The 20,470-nt window shown below is 34.7% G+C and overlaps 1 protein-coding gene across 2 annotated transcripts in view; it reads left to right on the top strand.

The window, feature by feature from the left end:
• ASCC3 (activating signal cointegrator 1 complex subunit 3) overlaps positions 1-20,470 on the top strand; it is a 252,340-nt gene that overhangs the window by 153,024 nt on the left and 78,846 nt on the right. For both annotated transcript variants that reach the window (XM_074150229.1, XM_074150228.1), the window contains exons 16-21: positions 5,285-5,404; positions 9,566-9,730; positions 10,598-10,684; positions 12,940-13,116; positions 15,259-15,484; positions 19,202-19,356. In XM_074150229.1, the coding sequence (XP_074006330.1) occupies positions 5,285-5,404; positions 9,566-9,730; positions 10,598-10,684; positions 12,940-13,116; positions 15,259-15,484; positions 19,202-19,356 (930 nt within the window). The remainder of the gene's footprint in view (positions 1-5,284; positions 5,405-9,565; positions 9,731-10,597; positions 10,685-12,939; positions 13,117-15,258; positions 15,485-19,201; positions 19,357-20,470) is intronic.

Below are 20,470 nucleotides of genomic sequence, written 5' to 3'. Positions count from 1 at the left end.
AAACTTCTATATATGTTCATTTGATCTTTTAGTGGAATCATCTGAGAAGAATACAGGTGTTTTAGAAATTGTTATGTTTATCTGGAGATGACTATTCCATAAAATGCAGCATTCTGAAAAAAATAAATACATTTTAAGATAAATACATCGTATTGATCAGTAGATAGTCTTAGGAAGCACGTTCAATTTTGGTCATCTTTTATAGACCCTGTCCTTTTGCCAGTAACAATAGCCCTATATGGAGACAAAACATTTCTTTATTGACTTATTTGTTACAGAAATCTAGAGGGTATGCTGATGACCACTGTCATCTTTGCCATAACAGTCCCTGTTGTTAATACCAGGAAATCTGCACTGATATATAATAAAATGACATATTTTAGGACCAGAGTCTGCTTTTATCACGAGTCATTCAGGAAATCCAAATGCTTATGCTGTTATTGTAAAGAGAAACCAATTAAAGGCCAGAAGCACTGCTGAATTGTTTAAATTCTTAATTTGTTATAGACAATCAGTAGTTGAAAGAAGAAAAACTACTAAAATGAAGGCAGCAGATGGAAATGTGGGAAGACTCCATGTTTCCGCAAGAATATGAAGTTGCTTTTATATAGAGCAGATTTCTTGGCAGAAATAGGTAGGTGGTAAGAATGAGGCAATGATTCAAATATTTGGGGTAATACGTATATAATCCTAGCCACACAATCACTAAGTGGAATCCAGAGCCTTGAATTTTGTACCTAGGCTTATGTGGTGCAGGAGCCAAAATTTTGGTAACGATGCAAAAAATTAGCGTGTTTTTCATTCCCATTTCAAAATTAATATTGTAGAAGCAGACCGTTTTCAAAGGATGGGCAAAGGAGTGGATTGGTTTCTATGAAAGGAACACCCTAGTTTACCTGCACACTTCATGTGAGAGCAAACACAAGTGGGAGATTATACGAGAGAGTTTTATGAGGGTAATGAGTGACGTGACAAAAAATTGCATCTTTTCTGGGAGAAGAACAGGGAAATATTGGCTGAGATGAGTTCATGGCAGGTTCAGAAAACACAAAAGGATGCCAGCTGGGTGGTTAGACTAAGGAACTCTGTGCTGCAGGGAGCTGCATTTAAAAGGTAGATTAGTTCAAAAACTGTACCAAAATTGAATAAAAATGCATTGAAAGATATCCAGTGCAAAGGCAATACCTTTAACTGAAGACCTTGAGATGCAATAGTTTAAGAATTTGGGAGACATTTGTATGGTCCTTTCTTCTCATTGATACCTTGTGCCCTTCAGCATTTGCCGTTGTCTAATCTCAGAGACAGAATGCTGGCCTTGGTGTCCCGGTGCATTTGTTCTTAGGAAAGCTACAGAGTGGAAAAAGCTGACATACACCCAACTTCATTGAGCTGACACCAAAATTAAGACTTTGAACATGTATTTCAGCACCTCAATCCACTGAGAATTCTCTTCTGCAGATTTGGTTTTAGGTTTGGTTTGGTTTGGGGATTTTTTTTTCTTCTAAAAATGAGCACATTATGATCAACATAGCATGGAGATGCCCTTTTCCTTTTCTGCTGAATTTGTGCCACTGGGCATGATGGAATGTAAAAAGGAATAAAATAAACAGCTGGTTAGGGTGCTTAGCAGAGAGGAGCAAGTCCTGGGTCGGTTGACCAGCTGGCAAACAGAAAATACCTACGGCTGTATTTTCTGGAACTACAGGAAGAAAGATAAGATGCAGGGGATGTGGTTTAATTAGGCCATAAACTTTAACTTATCTGGGAACTATCATCAATAGCTCATACAATTCAGGTCACCATTCCTTTCCTAATTGTTTCCACCTGATAGAGCCCTCCCTGACATCCACAGCTGGACCCCAGCTTGTTGCTGGGACGACTCCTTTCCCCAGAGAGCTTAGCAACTGAGAGGGTTTGCAGTGCCGGACAGTAGGTGTACCTTCCCCAGGGGGTGTGCCTTCCCTTGCATTTACTTATGATTTTATTGTGAAACCAGGAGTGTAAAAGGTGGTGACTTGTTTAGTTTGAACAAACCTCTTAATCTATATTTGCCTTGAAAGAATGGGCAACTGTTGTAGTTCTCAAGAGACACAGAATTCCTTCAAAGCCCTTCCAAAAAAATCACTCTGGAGCTGCATAACTGAACAGCTTATCTGGGTAATGGGCAAAGCGTAGGCTGGGGGAAAATTGAAGTTTTCTCCCTGGGTGTCCAGGGCCTGACCTGACCTGCATGAGACCAGCAACCTCATCTGTTCTCCCCTCACCTTCTTCTGCCATGGCTGGGTGGCAGAGAAGTTACTGGAGTCAACAGATAATGACAACTCTGATGTAGTTCAGTGGTACTTATAAATAGTCCTTTGGTCACGTGTGACTGGAGGAGATTCTGTCCCGCTTGGGAAAATTCTAGTAGCAGTCAGAAATTATTTCAAAAGCCCTACAGAAATAAGACCATAATCCCTTCAGATGCTGAAATGGTAATTCAAAATACACTGGTTTCCAAAGCAAACAGAAAAATGTGTATTAGGTTGTTAGAAAGATTCCTTGTCTCTTACCGTAACAACAAATACTTGACTCATATATAGAAACTTTTCATCTATGTAATCTGACTCAATTATACAAATATAATAACAATTAAACATTCTTATGTAAAAAAATATGGTACATTATATTATATATTACGTAACACATACAATATATGTTATCAGTAATATTTTTATTCCCTTTTCTAATACATATGGAAATATCAAAGAGGAAAACTTTGTTTTTCAAGAACTGCCTCCAAAAAGCCATGCTACCTATATCTATTTACACTTCTTTGAAAATCAAAAACACCTCCTCTGAAATACTGTTCAACGTGATAAACTCTGTTTAAAAAAAATTTAATGAAAAAACAGATTACTAAGCACATCACCCACTGATGGTGACATCAGCCATTGAACAATTAGTTGAAAATTTGTGATGCTGATGATTTTTTTTCATTTAAAATGACACAGGGAGTTGGATTAATATAGTACTCAAGTTTTAATTTTGTGAGTGCAACACAATTAGTTGTATTTGAACAGTTAAAAAAAAAGGCATTTTTGATGACTAGTGCAATCAGACAATACAATGTCAACATAGTAAATGTTTCTACTCATTGATTATTCCATCTGTAACTAAATACCTGATACATGGTTGAGGAAACACTGGAAAATTTAGATCTTTTTTTCTCTTATTTTAATAAAGTATCACCATGTCTATTTATTGATTTTTATGAATAGCACGAATAGTACATATCCTAGGTCTTAACAGAAGCCCTCTTCTAATTTTGTACACAATTTATTTCATAATTACACTTAAGTGTTTGTATTAATAAGATAACTTCTGTCATTCATACTGCTTTAATAAAGGTATACATATTCAAATAATCCGTAATAACTTTACTTGAACACTAGATGGCAGCAAATATTTAGAAGTTGCTTGCTTTTTTTTCTCTTTGTCTCTGCATATTATTCAGTGAATATTCATTAAAGTTGGGGGAGGAAGGAAAGTGCGGTATTAGATTTCAGTATGGGATCTGAAACCCAACTCTATTTTCTAATCGCTTCCCCCACCCCTCAGTTTTACTTTTAACTTATGAAAATAATTAATTTGTAAGTAATACAATCAGATATTTGAACAAATGAGGCAAAAAAGTGTGTGGGGGGGTGTGTTTCTTTTAATTGTCAGGTTTCACTGTGCTCGATACTGAGAATTTTGTGTTTTTATGATTATGAAAGTGTTTGGGGGGAAATGTTACTATTGGACTATGTTATTATGCTATGCCAAGTTTTATACTGAAAGATATTTGAATCATGGAGAGAAACCAAATGCTGAAATTAACCTGGGTAGCAAAATGAGTAATAAAACAACCTGTGGGCTCTATTAGATGTTTTCCTTGTAGTAGTCTGTATGAAGAACTGGATGTTTTTGTAGCTACGTTCAGTGCACTGTATAGCTATATACTTTGCAAAACAACACAGTGGGGCTTCCCCTGACCTCCTTATGCTGTTGAAGAACAAAATATCATTTGAAAAATGTGTGAGACAAAGGTTGGGCTTACTCTATGCTATTAGTCATTGCTATCAACAAGGTTTTGCCAGATTTAAGTTATTTTAACTCAGGGCAGATTTCGCTTGCATTATTATTTTTTACTAGATATTATGTTATTTCAAAAAGAATATCTATATTATTATTAAGATCTAGATGCTTAGATCTGAACACGCATATGAAATCACTTACAGTTGTATAGTTTTTTTTTAATTTTTGCCAAGTCCTGTGGAACGTTTCTATGAAACCCAAACACCAATAAAACAACAATTTAAAAATGTTGTAATGGATCACAAAAATTCAGTAAGAGAAACCTGTGCTTGTTTTAAGCAACCAGCAACAACCAAAAAATATTTGTTCATGGGACAGGCAGGAAATATTAAATTCTCCTGATAAAATCAGGTTAACTGGAATAAGCAGTAAAATGCTTCTATTAGTATAACCAATACAAAATTGAGCTGAAGTTGTCAAGTAAAAATGTGTGTCTGGTAAATAATTTGGTGAAAAAACTATTGAATTAGCACAAAATTCACTTAGCAAAAAAACTTTTGGTATACCTGATTTGGCCTTGAAAAATAAATATATATATGTACATATTATCTGTTCAATTTTGTTATGTTTTGATATAACAAAGATGTAGCAGGTACCTGTATGTTTGACTTGCCAGATACAAAAGGAGAAAACTATTTGTAAAAAACTGTGTATAAACAGATTACCAAATATGAAGGCATGCTGAAGAAAATCCTAAAGATTGTCAGTATCATTTGGTGTAGGACTTGAGCCAGAAATCGCTTTTGCATTGGTATGAAAAATTAATCTTTTAAATGTAGATTATTTTTTTTAAAGGTACTCTTATTTAAATAATCCTGAACATATTCGCTAAAGAATTATGTTGGTTTGTTTGTCTTTTTTTATAACAAACTTGCTCAGTATCATCTTTTAATTGTAAAAATTGTAAGTGGTGTAGGAAAGATCATGTGGGTCCCTGTACATATAATATTATGTTACAGAACATACCATGTTATTAGATGTTCATAAGATGAAGATGTATAAATGGTTCAAGTTATTGTCCTATGATTATTTTAAAATAATTTAAGTTGGAAACGTACTGACACTTTCTTTAATTTAGTGCTAATTATCTGAATTCTGTATGGTTTCAGCCAAATACTTACGTTCAGCTGTAATGTATACATTTTGTCTCTTTTCCTACTTCCAGATTGCTCTTGGAACAGTAACTAATGTGGAAGAAGCAGTAAAGTGGATAAGTTACACTTACCTTTATGTACGGATGAGAGCAAATCCATTAGTATATGGCATCAGTCACAAAGCTTATCAGGTATAAAATGCGTTTTAAAAAAATCTGTAACCTGTTCTGGGTCTCTAATCCTTCCCTGATGTGAGGATAAATATTTGCTATTTCTACTTACCTGACATCAGCAATTCTTTTAAAGTGCTTAGAAAAAGGAAGATATTTTCTGTAGCGGAGTATTTTTAACACTAAATTAAGAAGCCCCTTCTGTTCACATAAAAATGCATTTTAAATGGCCAAGTTATGCTCCAAAGGACAACGTTCATTCTTATCAGACCGTTACTGTACCTTAGCCTATTGTCAGTGTGTCACAATTGTAGGCTAGATATAAATGATAAAATTAAGCATTCTTGCGTTGCTTGCTTTCCCCCACCCCGTCAGCTTTTGGTTTAGAATGTTTCATCCCATGATAGCTTATAAATTATAAAATGACGTTTTTAATTGGATTGTTTTTTTTTTTCTTCTGATTTAGTAATGATAAGATTTTTTAATTAATTTATTTTGAATTTTTTGTTGTTTATTTAGAAGTGTTCCATGCAGTGATATAAATCAGAGCACAGTTACATAAGGTTTTCTTCAAGTTTAATTCATTATCTGTAAGTTTTAAGAAGTTATATGGTTTACAGATTATCTAAATATTGTTCCTTTTTTCTGCACAGCTGTTTATAAGTGATGTTTACATAGTTCAGACACGTGTAATTAAGCCGAATGCAGGTGGAACTCTCACAAGTGTATGGTAACGGCAGTTTATTTCATGTCCTGAATCTGTTTTCTGACTTCATAATTTGTCATGATATTGTGAGCAGCAATTGTTTCAGTCATTGTACCACGTAGAAACATGTGGCAGGAGGTATTATCTTGGTAGCTTTTGTGTCTTGATAGTGGAAGCTGCAGTGGAAGTAGGTAGGCAATTGTTTAAGCAAGCTTCTGCAGAAACCTCAGACCTCTGGCCATCTCAAGTCTGTTTTCTATAAAAAGCCATATAGTACATTACCATATATTAATATAACACTATATAAGACAAATCACAAAGTAAATGAACAGCAAAAATTGCTTTGCTAGTAAGAAGAATGTTGTCCCATTCCTATAAATTCCTTTTTTTTTTTTTTTTAATCAGGTATTTTAGACCACTGTTATTAACAAAGTTTAGACTAAAAGAAATGCAACTGTGCTGGTCATAAGTGGTGAAAAAAAGTAATAAAACACTAAAAAATATTTTTTATAAATTTAAAAAATAATGAACAAGAGTTTCTCGCCCTTCCCTTGCTTTTGTATTTTTATTCAGCTGCTGAGAAAGTGGAGATTGCCAGCACTTGTCTTTTCCTGCCACTAACCTCCTTCTGACTTGATGTGCTAATAATAGACATTCCTATTTTTCTGTTAAGGCAGTAACAAATTATATCAATTTGAAGTGTTATCCATTCATGTAGGAGCAAAACCAGTGCCAATCCCCTTATTTTTTAGATAAACCGTTTTTAAACTTCTAAGCTAATGTGTTATAAGACAGTATACGGATAGTATAGTGCCAGATGTGGGCATAACCACAGATTTGCTCACTTAGGCCATTCTATTCCTTCTGTTCTGGTTATAGGTATCCAATTTTCGTAATTGGTATCTTATTGCTTCTTAGTAACGTTGCAGCGTGCCAATTCCTATCTTTGTTTTGGCTGACAGCCAACGTTACCCATTCAGAATCCATATATCTGCATAACCATCCTGGGTCACACTCTTCCCAGCTGTTCGGTGGGGCTGAGGAGATGCAAACTCCTTCTCCTTTCCCTTTCCACAGGCACTCGCCACATCCAGTAATTACTTTAATGCACAAAAGGTCCAGACTGTCCACACAAAAGGGGTGTGTTGTAGGGTCACCAGGGAGACCGGGGCAGGCGTGCACCTGCCGTGCATCCACACATTCTGCACCCCATGTGTTGCTTTTGGGATATCTGTGTTCCCCACCTAGCCTGTTTCTGGGCTATGCCTGGGAGTAGGCTACTCCAGGCCCACGACTTTGATTTGTGACTTTTCAAGTTGTTTGCTGGAAGTGTCAATAATGCCTTTTACTGAGTTGGGAAAATGGCCAAAATTTACAATGAGCAGCAAGAAGAAACAAAGAGGGGAAGGGAAAACGGGAGCAAATGTGAGTGCCAGATTAGTGAAGCCTGTGGTATGAATTTCAGGCATTTTCTCATTGTTTTAGTGTTCCAAAGGTGGCTAGATTTTTTGAAGGTACCCCCTTTGTTTTCTCCTCTTTTTGGTTCCGTTCTTTGGTGTTCCCATGGTTAAGCCAAGCTTTTTATCCCCTTAAGCCGTATGTTTATGTTTAGAACATCTGTAAAAGTTCAAGGAGCTTGTCCCCAACACTTCTCTACATTAGCTAGAGAAAACGATGTGAATAATAATGTACTTTATCATGCCTTCTTAACTTTCCATATACTCCAGACCTGCTCAGTTTCTTGCTGCGGACATTGCCTCTTGCTAAGGCTCTTTTTTATAAGAGTATGGCTTAGAGCTGTTTTCGGCTGGATCTTTTACTCTGGGGGATTTCTAATTACACATGTTCAATGGGAAAGGTGCTAACCACGGATTCTCTAGACTGGAAAATATTCCAGTTGGTGGTCCAGTTTCAAGTTGGTGACCTTTCCTGTAAAGTTAAAGCCTTTGTATTTGTAAAACATCTACTGTTACAGCTTTAGCATTTTTGTATGTAAGGCAAAAGATTGACAGGTAGCTTGGGCTGCCAAAGGAGTAGGGAAGCATTTTGATTTTTTTATTCCCCTCCCTCCCCTTTAGTTTTAAGAAATGTTAAACATCTGGCATCCTGATCACTTTTTTTTTTTGACCACCTCTGCTCTGAAATCTGACCTCAATGCATGACTTACTATTGAGAAAAGCACTCTAACCCTATGTCATCTTAGCTTTCGACTTGAAACCAAGGCAACTTATAACTAAGGAGAAGTAGCTTCAGAATAACTGGCAAAGATGGGGAATATTAGGAACTAGTCTTGCAGCTGCTTTGTGGAGATGACTGTGTTTGTCTGCAGCTTCAGTGAACAGGAGGAGGTGAAGCACTTTGGCACAAAGATGAAACTGAATCCTGGCCCGGGGAAAACCAGAGCAAACCAAGGCACAGCGGTTCTTAAAGCCTATTCCTTTTTGCAGCCTTGGTCATACATCTCTGGTGCAGATTTACCAAGAGCGCTGGTAGGACTTATTCTGTAGGAAATCTGAACTATACAAGCCCTGAAATAAGAATGCTGCCTGTGGACTAGAACGGAGCTTCAGTCTTTTCAAATTTGTGACTAATCATTGCTTGTGTAATTAGAGCCATATTTCAGGTGCATATACACCAGAGTGTTATCATGACTATGAATCCCTTTTCACCCATCCCTTTCAGTCTGGATATCCCGGGTGCACGATGTGGAACACACAATTATACAACAGTCCCACTGATATGGGAGTTTTGCCCGGCTGTGGATGTACTAATGAAATAATGTACGTTATTGCTCGGACAAAACATCCAAGTTCCTGAACTTTGATATGAATTGAAGTGGTGTTGGGCATAGCAAGCTCCTTGTGTGCTTTTCATATCAATGTTTATATGGTATATCTATAACTCTGTAATGAGAATATCCCAGCTAACATACCCAAAGCTTCTGGGGACATTAGACTTTTTTTGCTAGTAAACATTTCAGCCATCCAATTTGAAGATTATTCTGTTTGGGATACAGTTAAACCATCCTTATGTCAGATAGCCAGGCAAGGTATATCTTCAGTCATTTTCATAAATAAATAGGAGCTACCATAAGATGGCATGTTTTTGAGAAGTGATACAGTAATGATAATTTCATGAAGAATTTTATGATTACAATTTCTTTCAAAAAATTCAGTGTAAATTTATTTTTAACCATACTGCTATTTCATGAGTAATGTTAGTCTACGTTGTATTGATACTCTCGAAGCATTGTAAAAGAAACATGATTCTGATTATTTTGCCCCTTAAAGGCAGGTTTTGGTCCATGATGTCAATGTAACTGTTATTAGTGAGATCTCGGGAAAATATTGACTTAATAACTGTACCTTCCTTTTGTTTGAATTCTGGCTTTGTAGGACTGGATTATCTCAATAAAATTATTTATTTAACACTTTTTTTTTCTTTTATACAAATAAATGTGTGTGGTTTGTGTCTAGATGGATCCAGGTCTAGAAAAGCACAGAGAACAATTGGTAATTGAAGTCGGCAGAAAACTGGACAAAGCCCGCATGATTCGCTTTGAAGAACGAACTGGCTTCTTTTCTTCAACAGATTTAGGCAGAACTGCCAGCCACTACTATATTAAATACAATACTATAGAGGTAAAATATGATGTTCTATTTTTGGGGTTTTTTCCTTCTTTTTGAACCTATACCTAAAATAGTTATAAGATATTACAGAATATGTAGCTGATTTGTTCAATATATTTTCAAATCATATTTACTGAAATGGGGAAAGAAAGAATCGAGAGGGAAAAGAAAGAAACTAGTGTAAAGCAATACCAAAAAAATTAGACTTGGTGTGAAGTGATATTTCAAATTTCCATAGTCTCTGCCACCTTTTAGGTGGATTATAAGAAACATTTTGATATCAACATGATATCAACAGTGTGTGCAACTGTTGATATGTGATAGCATATTCAAGTATAGACTGATAACAGAAAAGTTTTTCTGCATGAAAATCCTATCAAGCTGCCAACCTTAAACAATTTTTCTCACTATAATCAGATTGTGTAGTAAACTTGCAAGGAAAATGCATAAAAGTTTGTAGTATTGGAAGCTTAATTTGATGTACATATTCATCTTAAAACAAATTTTTTTGTAGAAAATAGGTGTTTTTCTTGAATAAAAGCTGAAGACGGCATTAGTAATTTTTAACTGTGTATTGTCACTTTGTATAATTAATCTCACAGATTTATTCACTCAAATATGTCCCAGACTTTCTTTGAAATGGCCATAGATTGCATGGCTCTCTGTTTTGGGATGCCTAAGTTTAGAGGGACTGTTTTTCAGAACGTGCCAAGAAGTCATTCTGGAAAATGTTCGTGTTTAAATTGCATCACTCTGGTCTTCCAATAGCTCACATTTTAACCTTATATGCCTTTTGAAATCTTGGTTAATGGTTCTTTCTTTTGTGCTATATGTATGTTTTTATTGTCAGTGTTAACTGAATTCATTTTATTTTAATAGACTTTCAATGAATTGTTTGATGCTCATAAAACAGAAGGTGATATCCTTGCTATAGTGTCGAAAGCTGAAGAATTCGAACAGATAAAGGTAAAGTTGTATCCTTCCATACAAAGAATATGTCTTAGAACTAGACACTTCTGTACTACTTACTCCATAAATAGTGTCTATAGATCCAAGTTTTGTTAAATATTAAGCACCATTATAAAATGATTTCTAGATAGGCATAATTGCCAAGAACTATATATACTCTCACTCAAATTTATATGTAGTTCAGCTTGAACTATAGTGCACATTTAATAACTAGTTATGGATCTTTGAGAATTCCTTTTAAATGCTTTTAAGAACTCTTCAGCTCCTCAATTATTAACAGGTGAAGATAAGTGTCCATTGGAATGGTGTACCCAGGGATGAGATAGTTTTTCTGTTTGAAGTTTAAACCGTTATTAGATGTCTCCCTGAACAATGTGCTTTATCAGAAACAAGGCAGGACTCGCTGAAGTTAACTCTCTGATATAATTCATGCAGGGAGCAATATTAGATAGGAAGAATGATACATTTTGCTAAATTATTTTCAAATTTGAAATCTAGAAAGTCGTTGTAAAAGATTTTGTTGTGCAGACTAGACAATTAGTGTACTATCATACTCAGTTCAATTCCAACCTCCTCTTTTGCCTCCTGTGTGGGCAGGACACAAGAAAATACATCGCAAGCCGTCACGAGCTTGTTTGCCCGTGCTTCCATCTCAGGGAGGTGCGAGCCAGACTCCACAGGGTTTATTAGCTCGGGCTCATTGCCATTTTACCACAATTATACAACTTTCAGATCAGAGTTGGCTCTCATTCACCTGGCTCTGTGATCTGGCAGTGTGAATCCCTCACCATCTACATATTTACATATTTGCACACATTGTCTGAGTATTACTGTCTCTTTATCTAATGGAGAAATTCTATTTTGCTGTAATCTCTTCTATTATAGAAGATAATAAGCAGTGAGGTTTCACAGTGATACATGCAACATTTTCCAAGCTAGAAGGGGATTTTTATGATAGTGATATTGCTTTGCTAGGTCTAAATTTAGCGTAATTGAATATTTAAAAGGAAGGCATGTGGAAAATATGATGTGATATGTTTCTATATTTGTAATAAAGTTCGTAGTGATGCTTCTTAACTAAAGCATAGCTTTTCTAGTTTGCTTCCTCAGATTTGTATGGTATGGCATCAGTGCAACATCATTTCCATTTTTTTGTGATTCATTTACTGTTCAGCTCTGAATGTTAAAACTAGTAGCTGATTTTCACAAGAACAACTCAGAATTTACCCCTCTGTGTGATACAAATTGTGACTTTTGTTAATATGAATCATGTCTCCATAATGCCGTTTAAAATTCTGTATTTTGAGATAGGCAAGTCACCGTTAGCTGAAATGCAGATCTGGATTTGACCTGTGCTGTGCTATGCAAGAGCAGAAAAAAATTATCAAAAATGGTGTTGTAAGCAGAGCATAATATTCCCCTGACACTGGAGTCATCTGTGCTGGCTGTGTCCTTCATCTTTCTCTTTCCTGTAGGGCCAGTGGCTGAATAGTTGGGGATTTTAACCCAATTGTCTTAGGGTCTTTTGTATGTCAGGTAGTGAGGTCCACATTAAAATTACTTTCAGCTGGTTCCCTGCAGGGACCAAACATTTACCCTCTTTAAATAAGTTTTACACTAACAGACTATCAGTAAATCAAAGAATATGTAGATTTATGCTGGTTTTGCCATGTGAGGGTCATCAGTTAGAATGTGAAATGTTATGCATTATTCAAACCATAGATATGAATATTTCTTTACTCATATTAAGACTTAATCTTATTAACAGTGAAAATTTTAATATCATGAATCATAGTACTTCACAGCTTTGAGTTAAAAATGTGTTATGCCGTATGCAAACTATGTAACTATAATGAGTACATTTAATGTTAATTCAAGATTGCCCTAATCCAGATGGACAGAGGTTTTACTCTGGTCAAATAAAAAATGAAATCTCATCAGATGAAGGATGGTAGGGTCAGAAGATTCAATTTTTGTGGCATATCAAATTTTTGTATGTCAATGGCAACCTTAATAGATGGTGATGAATAATAAAATGTAATTGTGTCACTATTAAGATAGTTTCAATTATAGTCTATTAGCTACAGTGTGGAAAATGCGAGTTTGCTGCTTTTTTCTTCTTTTTTTCCCCCCTTAAAACTAGAGACTCCATTTAAATATAATGTAACTATGTTATAAGGAAAATTTGATTTCAGTGTAAAAATTTTTATCAAATTGCTCCAGCCTCTTCATAATGTATAATTGTGTTTTAGGTAAGAGAAGAAGAAATAGAAGAGCTGGATACCTTACTGAATGATTTCTGTGAACTTCCTGCTCCAGGAGGTGTGGAAAACAATTATGGAAAAATAAATATCCTCCTTCAAACGTATATTAGCAGAGGGGAGATGGACAGCTTCTCCCTTATTTCAGATTCTGCATATGTTGCACAGGTAAAAATAGTATTTTTTACATATCTGTTGCTGTCTTCTGATGGTTTCATTCTCCCAAGTGCCTACAATTATCTAAGTAGGCCTTGATCTGCAAAATTTTTTGTACATTTTTATGCAAATTGATTTGAAAATCAGAGCCTTGTGTGTGTGCACATCTGTGGTATAATATTTAAGTAGAAAAGATTTGCAAAAGCCTATGCTGGGACACTATTGCATTTTTTGTTAATTATGAATGTCCTTTTTGTTCTTATTTCCCCTGTAGTCTTATTATATTTAGTAGTTGTAACTGTGATTCCACAGAAATGTTATTCTTAACTTACTGGGTTTTCTTCCAAATCTGGAAAACTGTTCCAATGTATTTTTGTTTTGTTTACTTTTATATTTTGTTCTGCAAAACATAATTTGTGTTTTATTCACATACCTTGGTTGACACAAGAAAGATGTGCTATTACAATTTTATTGCTAGACGTAATCGTGCAAATTTACGTATCAGTCTATGTATTTGTTTGTTCAGCTTGATTTGACACCTGAACGGTTGATAGTTATACGGCATGGGTTAGTTATTACAGAATAATATGAGAACTGCAAGTCTGTGACACAGAACTGCTTGCTTACACAACTAAAGCACATCTCGGAAAGAAAGGGGTGTTGCCTGAAAGTTTAGAGTTCCCAAAGAACTCAGTGGCAAAATGCTGTAGACAATCGCAGATGTGCAACAATAATGAATGTGAAAAATAGATTATAAAGTTTTACCTTTTAGCCGATCCTATGTCTCTCTTTTTTATTCTCTTTTTTTTTTTTTTTTTTCTTTTAAACGGTCAGCAACATGTTGCATTGAATCATTTTTGCCTCATCCTTACAAAATCATTTTGGAAAGAATTGCATTTAGTTGATGCTAAAGATGAGAGTCAAATATTCAAAAGCATACATATTCTTCAGCAAGATTTTCATCCTAACATTACCTTCGTCAAAGGTGTTTACATTTCATAGCACATATGGGTATAAATGAGAAAATTCTGAAAACATTACGCACATCATAAGAATCATGGTACTTGCACAGCACAATCATTTTCAGTATGATTCTTTTAATCTTTGCTTTCAAGATAATTGCTTTTATTTGTCTGTCTCAATTATAGCATTTTTAGTGAGGCAACATGGTCGTCTTCTCAGATCTTCATAAATTGTACATGTGGAACCAGTGCTACAAATTGTGAATTTTTTTAATTGGATAGCAACTATTAAGAAAATTATTCATCCTTTCTAAGTAAAAGAAATGTGCTTCTTTAGTAACATATGCTTCCTATCATGACCAAATAATTTTCTATTTTTATTCCTGTTGGCATTGCAGAGCCAGTAGAGAATGATTGTATTCTATTCAATGAATCAAGAACAGAATTGCTAATCCAGGCATAGTACCAGTAGGCAAAAAAAAAAAACCCTGCACACAAAAACCCCCACCAGCTTGATAAGTTTATGAAAGCAATATCATAACTTACATTTTCAGGATAAGACTGGCGTCATTCAAGCTTGTGTTAATAATTGCTTTTCCAAGTCCAAGGCAGATTTTAGTTATACATTTTAGTTATACAATAGTCTCAGAAAATAGTAACATGTTAAAAAAATAAAAAAAAAAGTCACTACTGTTAAACTTCTGTGCAAATGTTGTGAAATTCAGTGTGAAATGGAATGCTATTATGGAAGCACAACTGAAGTGAAAAATTAAAACTTGAATTTCCACATAGACTGAGTTTGCGGGTATATATTATACGGGGAGAAAGAGGAAGATATTAAGTACGGTAAGAGAATTTGTTTCAGAAGTGATTGAAACGCAATAAATTTAGAACTTGCTAATGTTAGCATAACCATGATCAAAATTCTATGGCAGACCTGCCACTACAACTTTAATTAGTTGCACATGTTTCTTTTCATAATTTCTGCAGGCAATCATGAGGTAGTTTTGCCACTAGACAGTGATGGAAAAAATAAAGTTTTCAAGAATGTCTGAAATAAGTTTGAAAAGAAATATCTATTGTTATGGTTTGTCAAAGATGAGTCTATGGGATCCTTTTCATTTTACAAAGAATACTTGAGAGAATTACAACATTTTTGCTTTGTTTTTTTTTTTTTTTTTTCGCTCTCCAGAATGCAGCTCGTATTGTTCGAGCTCTTTTTGAGATTGCCCTTAGGAAACGTTGGCCTGCAATGACATATCGACTACTGAATCTCAGCAAAGTCATTGACAAGCGGCTGTGGGGCTGGGTTAGCCCTTTGAGACAGTTCTCAGTGTTACCACCATCAGTCCTCTCAAAGTTGGAAGAGAAGAATCTCACTGTAGACAAGATGAAGGACATGAGAAAAGATGAAATAGGTGAGAAATCAGCAATGCTGATGTGCTTAAACTATTAGTAATCAATGGGTAAGTTAGAACTAAGTCTGAGCCGTTCATTAATATACCCAGTCTGGTCTGGAAGCCATCTAAACACATTAATATGGTATTATGTCCAATAAAGAAGGTTTATTCAGTCTCCACAGCTTGTAATATGGCACAGCTTTGAGAGGAAGGCTAGCCCATGTCCTGCCAACCCCAGAACACATATGGAATGGAGATACATGTTTATACAGATTTACATATATGTATATATATACATATTTATGTTGACCTATGCTTCCCTTCTTGCTCACATTGCCTAATACACTACTATAAAAAGCATCTGTTTATTTTTGTCAGTTGGCAAAATATGGCCTTTTTTTTTTTTATTGAAATACTATTAATGTGAAAAAGAATAAAAGCAGATTATTATGTCTTGGTACACTATCAATAAATGGCCTGCTTCTGAACCACTGCATTAATTTTCATTGAACATAGAGAATTCATTGTCACTGGTGTCATTGCAGCAAAACCTTAATGGAATTTTTTTAAGGATTTGACACTTCGATAATGAGAAAATCCACAAGCCTACTGATAGATATAATGACAATTTCTAGTATGTGTGTACAAACTATTGTGCATAAACTGTCCACCAGCTGGTTGAGGTTAAAAAAAAAATATTCACTTGTAACATATTTATTTTTCCTGTCTTAGTGTATTTTTTCTTATTTGGGCTTTCTTTGCACCTGTTATTGCGAGGTTGTGGAGAAACAAGCTGCTATTTTTTGAAAAAATCTTATTTTACAATAAAAATACAGTTAATAGTCACTGCTTTTTAGAAGTTATGACTTCTGTTTTGATATTTCTCTCATTTGACATGAGAACTTAGAAGGTTTGTTACACGCCTAATTTAGGTTGGAAAAAATTGAATAAATACGTAAAAGTTTGCAGAATTAGAGGCTATATTTTTATTTAATAAGACAAAAGACTATGAAAAAATTTTATAAGCTTACTTTAACTGTGTATTATAATATATAGTAAAGTTAAATGTATTAAAATTATAACACTTTATTTGTAGTACTGGCGTCATAGTGCTTTTCTGTTCAGAAGCATTGTAGCACTTTTTAATTCAGATTTGTTAAATTGTTGTGTATTTGTGCAGTCTTTTTAATACGCAATATTCTTTTCTGTTAATTGTATTACTGCTTTTTTCTTTTCTTTTTTTTATGCTTGTTTCTCACCACATTTGCCCTTGGAGAAACAAGAAATTTTGTATTAAGATACAAAACCAGTTTTGCTTCCTTCAACATATTAGAACTAATATTGACAAGATGGAAGTGTACCAATACATATCTATAAAATGTCTAGTCTTGGTTTATATTACCTTAGTTTGAAAGTAGATGAGACTTGGGATTTTATTGTGAAAATTGGTCAATGCTGACTACATGTAATGATATTTCATGTTCTTCAGCCTTATAAACATCAAAGCAAGTTGATGTGTGCGTCTCTATGAAGTACTGCTACTTTGCATACATCTTCCTGTCAAGCCTCTCTTTCTGACACCAAGGCTGTGAAGGAAGCACTTTCCTGGCAGCCACCTTATTTTTATTTGAATTCAAGGCCATGTCAAAATGAGAAAAGGCACAGCTTCCAGGTGCCACCTTTTTCTGACTCCATAGGACTAGTTTCAGTCTTGGCGTTTCTTCCTTTTTAAATGTTATTGTGACCTTGGAGATGGAATAAAACAGACAGGAGCTATCTGGCTAACTCAGTCCGTGGCTTAGGGAGAGATAAGAACATCAGATGGGTGCCCGCTCGTCCAGTGAATGAGGAGTGTGTTGCGTGCACTGATCCTGGATTCCAGTGTACTACGAATTGGTCAACACCAATCTATGCTCTTGTTGCAGTGTAACTGTGGAGTTTCCAGAAAGCCAAGAAATCACTGCGTTATCTGAGATAAACACTCCTGGTTTTTAGAATACACATGACAATCATTGTGGATTAAGCAAAATTTATTCTTCTTTTGTTAAACATACCTATTTTCTCAGTCAGCTTTTGTTCAGAAGGTTTTAATATTTCTTAAATGCCATTGATAATTTCTCATAATGTGACTATTGAAAAAAAGGGGGGAGAGAGGGAGGAGTGAGTTTTATAATATTTTACAGTAGCTGGGAGAGGAGCCTTATTTTCCCCTAACAGATAAATGTGCAAAACCTCAGTGCTGTCCTGTACAAACAACTCACACACTGTGATACAGAAAGTGGTTTTTAGCATGAAAAAGTGTATTTGCCTACATAAGCTTATTGAGTCATATCTTTAAATATTTGCCACCTACCTTTATTTAACATGATTTCTGAAGTTTTACCTCTGATTGCAAAAGCTAGTCACCGTGCAAGTGTGCTATAATATAATACTGTATATATCACCAAATTTTACTGATATAATTGTTTTGGGGTTTAGTAATCTGCTTGGTGGAGGTGCACTTATTTTACCAACTGCAAATTAAACTGATTAAATATGTGTTAACACTTTTGCATTAGGAATTTGCTTCCTAAGCAAGATCACTATTCATTACTGCAGAATATAGATAAACACCTGCATGAGGCAAAAGCTGCCAGTTTGTTAAATAAAACCAAAGAGGGAAAGTCAGGATTGCAATTGCAAGGTGTTATGATCCTAAATTTCATGTAATAGTAAAAAAAATTGTATCGCCTTTCACTTTGCACATAATGGAAATATTAGGATTAGTCTTTTTTGTCTTTTTTTTTTTTTTTTTTTTTTTTTTTTTTAAATGGGTGAGCATGCACAGGAACCACATAATGATATCAGAAAATATCAGTAGTCATTTGTAAGGTAGCTTTTAACAGTGAGTACTTATACCCTTACAATTAAAATTTAAAATACACTCCACATAATTGTATAAGCAATTTCAGTGAACATGGGATAAATCAACCTTCTTTCCCTAAATAAGTTAGAAGTTGCAATATTTTTCAGGAAAAAAAAGATATCACTGCTACAAACCTTGTTTTATATTTAAAATGAAGAGCAAGGGACCAGACATTTCAGCTGTAAAATACAAGTAGATTTTTTTTTCAATTAATATCGTCATTTTATTGCCTTAGTTACCATGACTGTGATAGAAAATAAAAAACATTGCAACATTTAGTTTTTCCTTTGTCTCAGTTACACGCTGGTGTATTCTGAAAGATCAGAGCTGCTGTGAGGTGTTTACTAGTTGCATGCATTTTTAAGCTATTAAGTACCTTTACCCAGTGTTATGAAGCATTCTATCTACTTGAATCACTACACAGGAACTGCAGAAGTTCAAATGTGTGTCCTTCATTAAGTAAAAGGTCAGTATTCGTGCTTAAAAAAAGAACTATACGGTTTGGTAAGAGCTTGGTCAAAAAGTCAGTAAGGGAAAGGGAAGTGGCTTGACATAATATGTTTTCAGTGTGAATACTTAATAGTTATTTTAACCCCTTAGTTATAGCCAACAGAGGGGTTAATACTGATTTTTCTAGGGTCTAAATTGCTAATTCAAGTTAAGTATTACAAAATATTCAGACATGCCAGGTCAGGAGAGTCAGACATTTACGCACCTAAGAGCAAAACAAGCAAGCAATAATACTCCTCTCTAAAAGCCTATTTGAAAGTCGGAGTTGTATTATTTTTCCTGGAAATGCAAATTTGTTACACCTAATGTTTTCTTGGCAGGTCATATGCTGCATCATGTGAAGATTGGGTTAAAGGTAAAACAGTGTGTCCATCAAATCCCCTCCATCATAATGGAAGCAACGATTCAGCCAATTACCCGCACGGTGCTCCGAGTTCGGCTGAACATTGCTCCTGACTTCACATGGAATGATCAGGTAAAAAAAAAAAAAGGAGGTGGAGGAAGGACGGGAAGCATAAATTTAGCTTCAATAAAGGAGATGATCACAGGGAGTCCACAGCTGTTTGGATAAGGAAAAAAATACTTATTTTAGCTAAAAAGCAAATTTGATAAAAGGAATGCAAAGACCTTTAAGACTTTTGTAGAAGGCGGCACTCAAAGATCATCTTTTTATTTCCTTTAATTGTTACAGGGTTGTGCTCTTTATAACATGTTGAAACAAGTGCTTATACTGAATATTAATAATAGTCACGCATAGATTTGAGTTATATGCCCAAAAAGGAGAAGCAAGAAAAAGGGAGGCACAGATGGCTCTCTGAACTATGAATGAATGTCAAACGCAGAAAATAAAGCCTTGAAATACAGTTAATGTGTGCCAGGTTCTGCTGTTCTTTATGGCTTTACAAGTGAACATTCACAACATCAGTGTCTGTTTTTTTCTGTTGGGACTTGTCTGAACAGAAAAACGGAGATATGTTTGGAATTATATTCATCTATATTTTATGGTGCAAATTTATCTGAAAGGAGTTGCACCAGTTGCACATTTAGTTGCACACCCTTTGATTCAGAATCTGTTCATTAGAAATAGATTTAAGATAAATCTAAATGAAATACAAATGTCCACATGGGGGCATTGCATTGTTGCTGGTATTTCTGAAACTTTATACAGAAGCAAGGCAAAGATACCTAAATGGGCAAGCATACTGTTCTTTTTTTTATGCTTAGGAGATTCATACTTAAGATAAATTATTCTGAAAGGTGCATATAAATGTCAGTTCTTTTATTAAAAAATAATTTTAAAATCTCTTACATTACAAATTTACTTTAATCAGAAGTAAATTTTAAAATTTTGTTCCTCAAATATTTGTATTATTTTAGAATTTATTTTCCCTGCCTAAAGGCTTTTTCTTTTCTTTTGGAAGTTTCACCAAGTTAGCTTATGAATAGGAGATTAATGATCAAAATACAGAAAGTTAGATTTTGTTTGATACCTGGATTTGTTACACAAATATTTGAATGAATTCCTAACATTAATTATAACATGAGTTATTTTTTTGCTGCCTTATTTATGTGCAATACTTCAGAAGGCA

This window comes from Numenius arquata, chromosome 7, assembly GCF_964106895.1.
Source record: "Numenius arquata chromosome 7, bNumArq3.hap1.1, whole genome shotgun sequence".
NCBI classification, from domain to species: Eukaryota; Metazoa; Chordata; class Aves; order Charadriiformes; family Scolopacidae; genus Numenius; species Numenius arquata.
This window is presented reverse-complemented; position numbering and strand designations above follow the sequence as displayed.